The following is a 15761-nucleotide window of genomic DNA, read 5'->3' as shown; positions in this document are numbered from 1 at the left end:
TGTGTGTGTGTGTGCACGCACACACACACACACACGCACACACACGCACACGCACGCACGCACGCACACACACACACAATGAGGACTACAGGCAGATTTTGCAGTGTTTCTCTGCAGCCAGCAGAGGATGCTTTATGATGCAATAACTGCACAAATGACCTCCACAAATGACATTACAGCTCCACCTCAACCGCAGCCAGAAACTATCTCTTCATCTCTTCTGAGAGCCAAAGCAGTGCTGATCCTCCAGTAGATCAAGTTCATGCTGTTCCTCTTTCTAAGGAATGATAAATATTCATGTTTGTGATAAAGCACACAGGTACTGTTTGTGGTGAAAGAGGAAGAGCGTTTTTACAGCTCAAAGCACTGATGTTTGTGGTAGAAGCGCTGTACTGACCAACGCTTGACCCCAATACCCCAGCATGCTGCTCTCGCCAACTCTATCTTCATCCGGCATACAAATGAAAAGCCAAAGCTAAGAGGTTTACACATGGATGATCAGCAGCTCATCTCATTGACATTGGGAGAATATTAAAACGGGTCTTATTGGGGAAGTAAAAAATATATAGATATAAAAAATATATATTTTCACTGTATGTATATATATATATATATATATATACACACAGTGAAAATATATATTTTTTATATCTATATATTTTTTACTTCCCCAATAAGACCCGTTTTAATATTCTCCCAATGTCAATGAGATGAGCTGCTGATCATCCATGTGTAAACCTCTTAGCTTTGGCTTTTCATTTGTATGCCGGATGAAGATAGAGTTGGCGAGAGCAGCATGCACACACACACACACATACACACACGCACACACACACACACACATATATATATATATATATATAAACAATTTTTCTATTATTTAAATCTAAACAAATTTATTTAAAGTCAAACCGAAACTAGTGGTTTGTGGGAAATGCAACATGCAAATAAACTCTTGTATCTCTCATTCAGCATCAATACAAATGTGTGGCTTTGAGCATGTTTTGTGTTTGTATTATATAAATTGATTTAGAAATATAATAGGCAGTGCATTTCAGGTGATAAAAACACAACTTACCTGTATATTTAGAAAAAAAAATGTATATTGCATAGAAACTTGGGGCTCTATAGGAGGCTCAATATCATTATTGTTATTTTTTAATATTAAGCACCAAGGGGAAAAGCTACGCTATTTTAGTATAATTGAGATACTGTTATTTTAGATCAGTTTTTATTTTTCTATTTTCATTTTTAATTAAAGTTTTAGTAATTTTGTTGTGTGTTTTTGTCATTTTTAGTTGTTATTGTTGTTGTTTTTTGGTATATGTCTCTATTGTTTTTGTCTTTTTTCAGTTTGTTTTTTTCCAAAGTAAATTAAAATGAGAAATGTCACCATGGTAACTAGCAAATAATGAATTCTTTATGGTTTTGATTTTAGTTTCCGTTTTAATTTTAGTAAACAATATTAACCCTGTGAAGAGCATATCGTTATTCGAGTTGGTATACGCCTAACAAAAAAAGTAAGATATGTGTAAACTTTGTCAAATATATGACACACTGTAATTGTAGACTGTAGCAAATTGTAGCAAACAGGCTGTTTTTGAGGAACAGGGCATTTAAATGATCATTTTCAACCCATCTCAGTAAGGACTCTCGTTCATTTCACATTTACATTTCTATGGAAGTCTTAAAGGCCAAACATTAAAAACAGGCAATTTAATTATACCGGTTAGTCAGAGCGTGGAAAATGGTCATGAAAAACTCAAATATGACCCGTTTGGGAGCAAGAAACATTATAAGTGGGCCTCAGGGGAAGAAATTAAATGCAATCATATCAAACTGACTCTTTTGAATAATAAGAGTCTGAATAAAGGCTGAATGCAATGACGGTTATGCACTGAAACATTTCAAGATCCGACCTTGAGAGAGACAGTGACTGTACTGTCGTCTATTGATAAACTGTGTTACTTTGGAGAAAAGCATCTGGCAGATGTACAATCTGAAACATTCACGAGCACAAGCGAGGGAATTTGATGGGCCTGATACCTTACTGTCCTCATGGTACACAAAGATATTCCTGGTGCTGTTGTCTCTCAGATAGGTGATCTGCAGGCCGCAGGGGTTTCCTATTTTAGCCGGCTGGAAAGTAGCATTTAGGGTTTGAATCCTCATTATGGCCTTTGGTTCTTTTGCCTGGAAGATAAAATAAATATCTCAGCTATAAACGCAAGCTTTCTGGACTACAAAACATTTTGAGAACCAACCAGAAAGTCCCTAGAGTCACATTACAGTTTTATAGTGCCGGTGGACCGGGATTGTTTTCGGTTTAATATCATTTTTTTCGAAATACCTTTCTAAAATTATTATAATTGTGATAGTATCATTAAGATAGTATTTGAGTTTTTATTAATAGTTTGAATTTATGTTGTTACATTGTTATAAATTTTCATTTTAATTCTAGTTATTTTAGGTTATTTTAGTAAATGTTTTAGTAATTTTGTATTTGTATTTTGTATATACGTATATTATATATAGTATTTATTAATTTTATTTCAGTTTTGGCTGTAGTTATTTTAGTACTTGAAATGAAAATTAGAAATGTTGCCTTGGCAACTAGCTGAAATAATATACTTTTTAAAATATTTTATTTTAGGTAACAATCATGATTTTCATGGTTCTAGTTTTAGCTAACTATAATAACCCAGATATATACAAAATATTTGGTAACACTTTAGACTAGTTAACACTATTAACTAGTTGCTTATTAGCATGCATATTACTAGCATATTGGCTGTTTATTATAATGCACATATGAATGTCTTATTCTGCATAACCATATTTTAGATCCCTTAATCTGACGCCAAACTTAACAACTACTTACTAACTATTAATAAGCAGCAAATTAGGAGTTTATTATTCTTTAATAAATTCTTTAATATTAATGGTGAACATGTGTTCCCTAATCTAAAGCGTTGCCAAATATACATCCAGCATAAATTCCTCATTCAGATGAGTAAGCGTGCGTGTGAGAGAGAAGAAGAGACTAACGTCCTGCTTGTTGAAGTACTTCAGCGCTCCTTCTCGTTCAGACAGAATGAACTTGCGACTGAGGAACTGCCCATTGTCTCGACCACGTTTCCACAGAAAGCCCTCTCTGTACCCTAAAAAAGAGCGAGAGAGAGTGAAAAAGAAAGCATGAGGAGAAGGGTTTTCCACATAGCGTCTATGAATATCTACATCCTTAAAATATTTTAGTAAAAAAGGAAGTTGTAGCTTACTATACATGAGCAACATCAAAACGGAAAAAGATAAAGAAATAAACACTAAAGACAGCTAAAGAGTTTTGTAGCTTGTAAGGCCACGTCTGTTAGCTGTAAGATATATCTGAATAAATAAGCTTTCCATTGATGTATGGTTTGTTAGGATAAGACAATATTTGGCTGAGATACAACTATTTGAAAATCTGGAATCTGAGGGTGCAAAAAAAATCAAAATATTGAGAAAATCACCTTTAAAGTTGATCAAATGAAGTTCTTAGCAATGCATATCACTAATGATAAATACATTTTTGAAATATTTACGGTAGGAAATGTACAAAATATCTTCATGGAACATGATCTTTACTTAATATCCTAATGATTTTTGGCATAAAAGAAAAATTGATCATTTTGACCCACACAATGTATTGTTGGTTATTGCTACAAATATACCCATGCTACTCATGACTGCTTTTGTGCTGCAGGGTCACAAATAGTAATGATCTCCTAAAACATTGATAAACTGAACTTTTAAAAGCCTTTAAAGGGGTGGTTCACTGGATTTTTTCCGTCGCAATCAACCACCCCTTTAAAAACAATAAAAATGACTGATGACTCATCCAGCACTAGAGATTTCTGTCCAATCAAATGCTTTCTAGAAGGGGACAGAGGTTTAAAGGATTAGTTCACTTCCAGAATAAAAAATCCCTGATAATTTACTCACCCCCATGTCATCCAAGATGTTCATGCCTTTCTTTCTTCAGTTGCAAAGAAATTAAGTTTTGAGGAAAACATTCCAGGATTTTTCTCCATATAATGGACCTCAATGGTCCAAAAAAAAATTAAAATGATGTACTTTTTAACCACAAATGCTCATCTTGCACTAGCTCTGCGATGCTTGTCCACGACTTCGCTTTAGGCAGAAGTAGTACCGAACTCCATCTGAATTTCTCCTCCAACTTTGATATCGTCCGTAAAGGGCATTTGACTTTCTTTGCACATTCACTTTGTAAACACTGGGTCGGTACTTCCATCTACGTCATGTGTGACCGTTCCAACATGACTATGTAATGCAAAGTCTTTGACGCGCATCGCAGAGCTAGTGCAAGACGAGCATTTGTGGTTAAAAGTATATAAACATTTATTTATTTTAGAAAATGAGCGATTGTTTTGCTGGATAAGACCCTTATTTCTCAGCTGGGATCGTGTATAGCGCCCTTCGAAGCTGCATTGAAACTGCAATTTGGATCTTCGACCCACTTTATGGAGAAAAAGCCTGCATGTTTACCTCAAAAAACGTAATTTCTTTGCGACTGAAGAAAGAAAGATGTGAATATCTTGGGTGATATGGGGGTGAGTAAATTATCAGGAAATTTTTTTAATCCTTTAATGCTTGTGTTTAGGTTTTAAAGTCCCTAAGCAATAGCATTAGCAATGCTTACCTTAGTGTGCACTAATAAGAAACTGGCCTCTATCTGTCTCTCTGCTTTCTCTTTTTTTTTGGTACACTAGTGCTCATGAATCATTCACTCATCAATCGATAACCGTGCCTCTCCACATGACCCATCAATAACACTATTGAACACGTAACGAAACGTCTCGTCATTGATTCAAACAGGAAACTGCAGGAGACGAGGGGAAAGGACAGCGAGAGAGAAGAGGAGAGCATGTGTGTGAGAGAGACGAGAGATGAGAGATATGGAGATTATGAGAGAGGCCTTTGATTCTTTATAAAGCACTTCTTCTGTTGGAGACGTCTGGATTCTGCCTCTCCATGATAACAGTCCAGAATATGCAAAAACATTTGTATGCAAGACATACGTTTATAATTTGATAAATACGTTTGAATTAAAATAATAATAATGAATATAATATAATAACATGTACAAAACAATATAGTACAAAACATTACTATTTCAGTTAGTAACAATATAAAATAAGATACAGCTAGTTTAATTATATTATTTCATTGTATTATATATATAGTAACAAAAATCTATATATAATTATGTATGTACTGTATATAGTTTGGGGGTCAGTTTTTATTTTCTTTCTCTTTTTGTGAAGAAATGATTACCTTTATTAATCGAGATGCATTAAATTGATCAAAAGTGACAGTTAAAGGCATTTATAATGTTACAAAAATTTCTATTTCAAATAAATTCTCTTCTTTTGAATTTTCTATTCATCAAAGAATCCTGAAAAATAAAATGTATCACCGTTTCCACGCAAATATTTGGCAGCACAACTGTTTTCAACATTGATAAGAATCAGAAATGTTTCTTGAGCAGCAAATCAGCATATTAGAATGATTTCTGAAGGATCGTGTGACACTGAAGACTGGAGTAATGATGCTGAAAATTCAGCTTTGGATCACAGGAATAAATTACACTTTACTATATATTCACATAGAAAATAGCTATTTTAAATCATAATACTTTTTCACAATTTTTACTGTATTTTGATCAAATAAATGCAGCTTTGGTGAGCAAATGAGTCTTCTTTCAAAAACATGAAAAAACCCCATTGGCCTCAAACTTTTGATTGGTAAACAAACTACTTCAATACTATTTAATACTTGAGATGGTAGAAGAAGAGATGAAGCGGGGAAGAGTGGGAAGGTGGAAACAGAATGTCTCAAGCCGGCACTGAATTCAGTCTTGCAAAAATACCAATGCCCACGCCGTAGCCTCCAGACAATATACTCCAGCATTCAGTTCTGTCGGGATCCAGCATGCTATTAGATTGCAAATGGCCACACTGTGTGACTAATGCTATTTACTGTACACCCACCACAAAAACACCATTACACACACAAATGACTTCAGCTTGAATGTTTAAACACATCAGCAAATCTCATGCAGTACAATGAAATTCATGCAATGCAACACAGAACACAGATGCATGTATGTTTGTGCGTGCATGTGTGCTATTCAGTGTGTATCAAAGATGAGATCATTGTCAGCCAATGAGACCTCGCTTCCCAATAAATAAGACTGTAAGCCATGAAACTGGATATTCTGAGTGGTAATGAAACTGACTTTCCCAGTTAGACGCAGTATGGACCTCTGAGACAAAACTCACAAGGTCAAGTGTGCATAGTCAGGAACAAATAAACATCTAGAGATGTGGCTGAAATGAGAGAATGAGACTGACCTCACAGTGCCATGAACCCACAAAAACAAAAGCTAATAATTGCATGAGGAATCACAATGCATGTTTGCATGTGCTGCTCTCACCTGCTGAATAAGGCTCTTGTTTCTCGATGTGTATAAACTCCTGTCTCTCATACTTGGCTCTGATCCACTGTTCCCTCAAAATCCTGCCCAAGACAAATACAACAATTCATGTGTCAGTATTACATTAATGGACCCTCAGGCCATTCAAGATGTAGATGAGTTTGTTTCTTCATCAGATTTGGAGAAATGTAGCATTGCATCAGTGTCTCAGCAATGGATGCTCTGCAGTGAATGGGTGCCGTCAGAATGAGAGTCCAAACAGCTGATAAAAACATCACAATAATCCACAAGTAATCCACACCACTCCAGTCCTTTGGATAATGTCTTATGAAGCCAAAATCTGCGTGTTTGTAAGAAACAAATCCATCAAGACATTTTTAACTAAAATATGAGTTCAGAATCCACAATAAGGCTTCCTCAAGTGAAAAAGTGGTCTGGTCTGAATCAGGAGAGAGATCTGATCAAACACCGTTTACAAACCAAAACATGCAGATGTTTCTTACAAACATGCAGATTTTAGCTTCACAAAATGGTAACTGATGGACTGGAGTGGTGTGGATTATTGTGATGTTTTTATCAGCTGTTTGGACTCTCATTCTGACGGCACCCATTCATTGGGGAGCAAGTGATGCAATGCTACATTTCTCCAAATCTGATGAAGAAACAAACTCATCTACATCTTGGATGGCCCGAGGTTGAGGACGTTTTCAGCACATTGTTATTTTTGGCTGAATTATTCCCTTTAAAAACTGCATGCACAGTGAAAGAGAAAAAGTCTTTTGTTGGTGTAAACAAAAGCATTTTTTAACCACAGTGAGCCTTAAATCAACACTAACCACCCATTGTACTTCTGTAAAATGACATATTTCCAAAATTGCGAAAGATCACACAATCATTTGACCAGCCTCAGAGAGAGTAAAACAAATAAGAAGGTAATTGTGACTTTGCTTCTTTCAGTTGTGTCTTATGTATGTTTCACAACTGCCACGTCATAACTTCACGTTTATTTCTCCCAGTTGTGACTATATTGCTTGAAATTGTCACAATGTCACTTTATTTCATAACGTGATTTTTATTTATTTATTTTTTTGATCTCACAAAGACCTTTTTTACTCTGAGGCAGAAACAGGTTTCATACACTGAAAAAATGGTGTAAGGTTTACCAAGAAACAATTCACTCAGAAATTTCTATTACATTTGACCATTAATTATAAAGAAATGCCAAGCGATACATTGAATAAAATGTGAAAGACTGAAATAATATTTTCTTGTAAATCAAACAAATATTATTTGAGTATGTTTACAACATTGAAAAATCATTTTTTACAGTGTAGATTATTAGTTTAAAAATGGTTAAAACGAACATATTTAGCATTTAAATATGGCCTTTATTTTGTTTTTCATAAAAAAGATGTCTACATTGCATGTGTGAACATATGCGAACAGAATATTTTGGCCAAAGTGCCACTCATCATGAAACGCAACCTACAAGCAGGAAGGAAGTAAACGTCAACATCACTGGACCACATTCTCGAGCCATGTGAGAAAGCAGTCCCTCTGACGGTCTGTGTGTGACGGTTCAAAAACCCCCACAATGCTGCTGCTGCTGCTGCTGATGACGGAATGACCACAAGAAAGCAAACACCATCAGCGCCTTAAAGCTACAAGACTGTAAGTGCACTCAACAGGGAACAGGAAGAAACAAGCCTGGCACGGCAAGAGCAATCAGTGTGTTTTCTTGGAAACGATGCTGTAGAGTATTAAGGTGTTTGAGTCCTACCTGCAGTCTGTGTGGGAGGGACGGTGATAAAACGGAGGAACTTGCTGTTCGTACTTGGCCTTTGCTGCTTCATTCCCCATAGACGTGATCAACTACAGGAATAGAATGCAATGCATGATTTATAGGCACAATATTAAACAAATAATACATCTACCGCATTTATTAAAAGAATAGTTCACCCAAAAATGAACATTTGCTGAAAATGTGCTCACGCTCAGGCCATCCAAGATGTAGATGAGTTTGTTTCTTCATCAGATTTGGAGAAATGTAGCATTGCATCAGTTGCTCCCCAATGGACTCATTCTGACGGCACCCATTCACTGCAGAGCATCCATTGGTGAGCGAGTGACGCAATGCTAAATTTCTCCAAATCTGACGAAGAAACAAACTCATCTACATGTTAGATGACCTGAGGGTGAGCACATTTTCAGCAAATGTTCATTTTTGGGTGAACCATTCCTTTAATTTCAGCAGCGGAAGTCGTTTTTTGTGTTCCCATTTGCTCAAACTGCAAGATCAAAACTCCACAATAGTGTTTAAATATAACATATAAAGAGACTGATAACGGCAGTCAGAAGAGAAAACGGTGCCAACTTTACCTTCACTTCCATAGATGCTCGCACACTCGCATTAGCGTTAACTCGTTTTTTGTAATTTGATGCAATTTGTATAAATTCGATGTAATTTATAATACACACTAAAGCTAAATGTACAAACGATAGTTTAAAAATGAAAATATAAAAAACATAACACTACTTAAAACGTGTAATCACAGTCTGTGAAAAAGATTCATAAGCACTTTTTAATTTAATGCTCCATTTACTTGATGGCTCTGTTCAGATTATCACAAACATCAGCTCTCTTTGGATTCCCAAGCTTATGTTGAGCCCTAATGGTTTGCATCCTCAATCTTTTAAATAGGCAAAGAGCCAATCAATCTCTGTGGCTCTTGAGATTACTACAGATTTGGATGGTATTCAGGAGATCAGAAAAGGCTGGTTTCTGCAGTACATCCAGCCCTGGAGCAGGAAACAGCCTTCAGCCAAAAAAACAAACCTGCCTGTGGATCGTCTGTGACTCACCTCGATTTCTTTATCTTCAAATGTGTCCTGCAGCACAGACTTCACCTGCCTGAGGCTTTCGATGCTTCTGTGGATGAGCGAGCATCCCTGACACACGAACACACCCAGCGTCACAGACACCCAATCCGGCTCTGAGGAAGAAAGAAGGAAGGAAGAAGATTTATAAATATTTGACGCGCATCCCCAATTTGCATACTTAGAAGAAGTATGAATTGGCTGGTGAAGGGACTGAAGCTCATACTTTCAAGTGTGTTGCAAAAAATATTTTAAGATTTGTGCATTTAATTTGCATTTAAAATATCCATTTACACAGTTTAAACCTAAACTAACTCATTATTTTAAGCATCACATTGCATTGATAATATTAATAATTGCATGAAAAAGAGTCACCAGCAAATTATTTTTTGCACATACAAAAATATGTCTGTGGCGACATTTCTGCAAAATTATATTACATTGCTTTTCACACGTTTCACAACCATTTCAAAGTGAAATGCCAAGGGGGTGGAGCTAAAAGCATGTTCGGCTTTACCTGAAACTGACGAATGTGAATCTGGCAATGTTACATTACATTGATTGCTGTATATATATCGTGACAGTTTGGAAATGCAATGCGCTAAAAGGTTAATGCTGTATTGCGTTTGAAAATAACGTAACTAAATCCAACCCTAAACCTAACCAATAGTGTTAATAAAAGCAAACGTGAGATAAAAACACATTTGTTGAAGCAACCATGTCATGTTATCTTGCTTCTACAAGTCTTTGAGCTGTTTTATCGTGACCCGTACCACGATAACTGTACCGGGTGCGCTACCGAGCAAGTTTACTACATCAGAAAAGCCAAATATAAGGAGCTGGTTATGAGATGCAAACATCAAAATGTGTTAGTTTACAAATCATGCACTATGGTAAAACTGTTTTGAGCTCATAACATAGTATTGTGGAAGGAACTGTGCGAAAAACTTGTCCTTATTTGTGTGAAAAGCAATAAATGTTGTTGGTGTATTCCTGCCACTAGTGTTCATTTCATCTTTTGATGAATTGCCTGCATAAGGTACTTTTTTGGAGTTTTGACATTTAACATTTCCTCTTTTCTGTTCTACAGAAGTCGTCATACATGTTTGGAACAGTGAGTAAATGATGACAGAAATTTTATTTTAGCAATTCCTTTAAAATTCATGTGCAATATATTTAAATAGTGCACCTCTGGCAATTTGCACTAGGTTGCACTAATTCTATTCTTGCTTACTATTTCTGATAGTATGCATACTGGCACACAGACAATAAAGTCATTGCTATACCATTTATTTTTATATGTATCTATAGACAGACCTCTTGTGGAGGCCAAAATACTGAACACTAACTGCAGCAAAACCTCTTTAACAACTGGTTAAAAACAGGGCGGTCTGTGTGTTTCTCTTCCCTTCACAGTTGATGCTGAGGTCTAAGTGGTTTAAAAACTGCATACACACAACAGAGGTTATTTATAACAATAAACCCGTTAGTCTCAGATAAAACGTTAAACGCAAGTGAACCCACAATACGAGGGCGACAGGAAAGTGTGTAATGTCACCCACAACTCACACACACACGCACTCTCTATACGCACAGACAACAGCTCAGAGAAACTGTGAGTTTGACACACTTCAGGTGCGAGTGTTGCTAAACGCTGGGAATTCCTTGAGTTGAACAGCCCGAGACTCGCATGGGAGGCAAAGCAGGCATAAACAGAAAGCCAGGTTTTTTTACTTCTTCAAGTGACGCAATCCATGAGAAGCTGTGTCAATCGAGTGTGTGTCTAACACACTCATTGTGCAAAAAAACAGTGAGGTTATTGTTTGAACGAGAAAGAATGTAAAATGAATGTAAAACATTTGGTGCACTGTTTGCACTTGTGTGATCAGATCACAAGTGTAAAGATGTGCGTACTAGTGTAAACGGGGTCTTAGTGTCAGCGGCGTCTGGATGATTTGACGTGTGTGATGGCAGTGCACTGAACGCTCTGACCTTTACTCATCGAGTGCCAAAGTGACAGGCACCAACAGTGTGCTTCAGCAGAGACTGAGCTGCTGCACGCGCCACGAGAAGCGTCTGTGAAACCATAAAACACGCCAGCTTTCTGAATATAGATCATTGTGCGCTCTGTGTGTTGCTCAGTGGCTTCAGTTTTTCTGAGTATGCCATATTTCTGAAAGATTTGATGTCCGTCGTGTATATATATATATATATAAATATACATATGTGTGTGTGTGTGTGTGTGTGTGTGTGTGTGTGAGTTTGTGTGTGTGTGAATACAGGCAAAAAGTGTTTGTGCTGTGTGAGAGCAAGAGAGAAAGTCATCCATCACACTCAATTCAGCCAAATTTGACAGGCAAAAAATAAATAAGTAAACTAAATCAAGGTGAAATTATGCAACAGATAATAAGTGATTCCCATAAAATATTTAGTGAAGTCAAGTCAAGTCAAATGGATTTGTGTAGCGTTTTTCACAACGCACATTGTTTCAAAGCAGCTTTACAGAAAATCTTGATGTTATAATTTAAAATGTCTTAATATTTTCATGCCTTATAGTCATATTTTGCAGATTAAAGCTATGCAATAATATATTTTACATTTTTGGACAATATAAACAATTAAGTAGTTGAGATTTGCTATATGCTGTAGTATATACAGTATCACTTTAAATTTGTATTAATATAAAAAATTCTCATTTTTGTTTATTTTAAGTTGGAGACTAAAATAACTCAAACGAAATAAAATAAAATCTATATAAAATAAAACTATAAGTATATAAGTGTAATTAAAAAATAAACAAAAACTGAAACAAAGAGCAAAAACTAATATTTAAAATAAATTAACAAAAACTTTACACAAAAACTAATAAAAATGACAACAAAATAGACAAAAAAATTACTAAAACTTTAACAAGAAGCAGTTTGAATATTCGCTATTTTAGTGATTTGCATCGACTATTGTTTTGACTGGTTATTAGTATTGTAGGAGCCAATGCCAGGGTTATTATCATTAACTAAAACTAAAACCATAAAAGAAATTCATTACTTCAAATAAAATAAACATTAACTGAAATAAAACATTTGTAAAAAGCTGAAATAGTAAAACAACTAAAACTAAATAAAGCATAAAAATGAATAAAAACAATATAGACATATTTTGTAAAAATAACATAAATCTGACAAAAACATGAAAATGACCAAAAATCCTAAACTAAAATTTACTTCAAAATATTAAAGGGGTCCTATTATGTTCTTTTACAAAGTCTTGATTTTGTTTTGGGGGTGTACTAGAACAGGCTCTCATACTAGGTTGTTCGAAAAACACATTACTCTTTTACAAAGTCTTGGTTTTGTTTTGGGGGTGTACTAGAACAGGCTCTCATACTAGGTTGTTCGAAAAACACATTATTTTTCACATATTTTACATTATTACAACACCTCTCTCCCCAGTCTGGCATGAACGGCTCGAATAGTTCCTGTATCAAATGAAGGCCCGCCTTCTGAAATAGGAAATGTGCTGTGATTGGTTAGCTGGTACGAAATGTGCTGTGATTGGTTAGCAGGGCCAGTGTGTGTTGTGATTGGCAGCATTCGGCGCCTGGTCGGGAAATGTCACGCCCCTTTACCATAGACGCCTGCAAGCTTCAGGGTAAATATTGCGTCAATATCAAATCAATTTGAGCGCGATTTAAACCCGGATGATTGTAACCACTCTAAGTTCGTCTGTCTTGGGAAAGCTTAGCGTGTCTCCGACATAGTGATAACACTTGTTGCCTTCTCTAGTGCAGCTCAAACAGGTCTCATCCCATTCGTCGATATTTGTGATATCACAAATCCCGGAAAATATGCGCTGTAGTCCAAACGAGTCGTTCGTTGTAGTTTTTGAAAAGTGATTTCTGTTAAATAAAATATATCCTTTTGAAGTGGACTTTTAGCTTTGTAACTTTGCAGATCTTTTTTATGCTCAAACAGCAACATTACAGACTAGCTAAAGTTGAAAAGGTGAAAAAGCATAATAGGACCCCTTTAACAAAATCTATAATATTATGTCAATGATAGTAAAATAACACTCATGTTCGCATCTCCCTTGGATCTTACTCTGTCCTCCATCATTCAACATATACATCAAAAGTGAGGAAAACAGAAGTGTTGAGGATGTCACTTTAACCCTGTTGACCCTGAATCATCTGAAGCGTCTAGCATGTGTCATTCAAACCGCATTCATCGCTCTGTCTGGCCTATACGCTGTGTTTTCCTCTGGCCTGTAAAGCGCCTGCAGTCGTAATACGGTCAGAATGGGCCAACGTCCAACGCTGGGCAAAAATCCCAGAACTCTCTTGTGAGAGTCACCATATTATTAGCGTCTTAATAGGACAGTGTGTATGTAAGCGCGTGCGTTTGTGTGCGTTATACTGTACTGAAATGCTGCAATGCAGAGAAATAGGTACAGTATGACACTGCATCTGAACAAATTCACATTTTCTTGCCTAAAATCAGTAAACACACACTCAAAAAAGAGCTGTGCAGGTATAAGACCTGAGAATACAGCTGAGTCACTCACTCTCTGTGACTCACACACACACACACACACATCCCTCTGACAACACCCCTCAAATCTACCACAAACTCATGTTTAACACCTCGCATTACAAATGTGAGTGCTGTGTGTCACCCATGTGTGCATGGGTTAAATGCACCATATTATCATCATCACATCATGAGAAACACACACGTCTTCTCCCGAAACAAGAGCTCAGTGACAATCAAAGCTCCATGTTGTTTCCCTGCGAGGCACAATGATGACATGTGACTGTAGCTTCATACACAATGCTGAATCACTTTAATGACACTGTAGAAGTCCCCGAAGTGAAGACACAAACATGTGGTCACTGCTAAAGAAAGTGTGCAATAAACAACATTTATTTGGCATGAAATTACTTTGGAGAAGCTTACACGCGTTATATAAAACATACAGAGCAATTCATAATATAATTAAAGATAAATGCATGAATGTAAATGTATATATATTTTATATATAATTTTATTCAAATAATATAACAATACAATGTAATATAATGACATTACATAATTGAAATTGTAGCAATAAATAAATATAAATAACAAATATTTAATACAATATATTTCATAGAATTTAAATATTAATAATGCTAATTATTATTATATTATTTATAAGTTCTGCTATATATTAATATAACTTAACTTACTGTCACATTTATATTATTTTATTTTTAAAATATAATATAATGACATTACAAAATACTTAATATTACAAATAGAAATTAAACATACAAATTTCACAAATCATATTAAAATATTAAATATGCTTTATTTATTATATATTATAACTTAACTTACTATATATATATCTAATTTTTATTCTACTAATATATAATGACATTACAATATACTTAATTAAAATGCAATAATAAATAACAAATTAAAATTAAAACTAAACATTTCATAAATCATATTAAATGATTTTTTTATAAAAATATAACACAATTTATTATATATTATAACTTAATATATATATATATAATTTTATGTTAATAAAATTATAACAAATATAAATTAAACTAAATATTTATATTATATGTTTATTATAACTTTTCTTACTACATTATATAAAACGTTTTTATTTTAATAATGTACCACAAATATAAATAAAAATAAATATTATTTACTAAAAATAAAATAAATAATATTAAAATAAATGTTATTAATGGGGAAAATACATATTATATTTAACTATACTTTTAAAAATTATTATGATTAAAAATATCATATTTTACATACATTTTTTCATAGCATGTGTAGCCCACTGTGCTCTGGGCCTTTCACAGCAGGTGCGGCGCCTCGAGCCTCTGTTGTCCAGGTGAGAAGCTCTTACCTGCAGCGCCGCAGTCCGCGCACAGCTCGTTACCGGCTCGCTGCCGTAGATCGCGCAGAAGGCAGCTGCTCCGCTCGGGATCTCTCGCCATGACTCGCCGGAGGAACGGATCGATGCTCTCCGCAGGTTGATGAATGGAGCAGCGATGAAAACGTTCAAATGAGCACCAGATAACTGCAGGCGCGTCTAGTTATGAAGCCCGGGGTTGTATGTCCACTTAGTGATGGGATAGAAATGGCTAAAAAATATAGTCTTTCTCTGAGAGAGAGAGAGAGAGAGAGAGAGAGAGAGATTCTTTCCTTTCACTCTAGAGAATTTATCAGCGTCTTATCCTCTCGCCTCCCTCCTCATTATACTGCCCACAAACAGACTGGAAATACAGAGCCACCTAGCGGCGGCTTTCAGATCGTAGAAGAACGTCTGCATGTCAAACATGTGGCCCGTTTTACAGTTTTTTACGATTGCTTACACACTCAAA

At 35.5% G+C, this 15761-nt stretch overlaps 1 protein-coding gene across 2 annotated transcripts in view; it reads right to left on the bottom strand.

Moving 5' to 3' along the window:
• Window positions 1–15537, bottom strand: part of LOC107719844 (arf-GAP with dual PH domain-containing protein 1) — an 18189-nt gene extending 2652 nt beyond the window's left edge. For both annotated transcript variants that reach the window (XM_016527380.1, XM_016527389.1), the window contains exons 1-6: window positions 15284–15537; window positions 9359–9489; window positions 8277–8368; window positions 6497–6579; window positions 3049–3161; window positions 2047–2193 (exon numbers count right to left, since the gene is read on the bottom strand). In XM_016527380.1, the coding sequence (XP_016382866.1) occupies window positions 2047–2193; window positions 3049–3161; window positions 6497–6579; window positions 8277–8368; window positions 9359–9489; window positions 15284–15374 (657 nt within the window). In that variant the 5' untranslated portion in view covers window positions 15375–15537. The remainder of the gene's footprint in view (window positions 1–2046; window positions 2194–3048; window positions 3162–6496; window positions 6580–8276; window positions 8369–9358; window positions 9490–15283) is intronic.
• Between the last annotated feature and the right edge of the window lie 224 nt (window positions 15538–15761).

Source organism: Sinocyclocheilus rhinocerous, unplaced genomic scaffold (assembly GCF_001515625.1).
Source record: "Sinocyclocheilus rhinocerous isolate Xijiao unplaced genomic scaffold, SAMN03320098_v1.1 scaffold792, whole genome shotgun sequence".
NCBI classification, from domain to species: domain Eukaryota; kingdom Metazoa; phylum Chordata; class Actinopteri; order Cypriniformes; family Cyprinidae; genus Sinocyclocheilus; species Sinocyclocheilus rhinocerous.
This window is presented reverse-complemented; position numbering and strand designations above follow the sequence as displayed.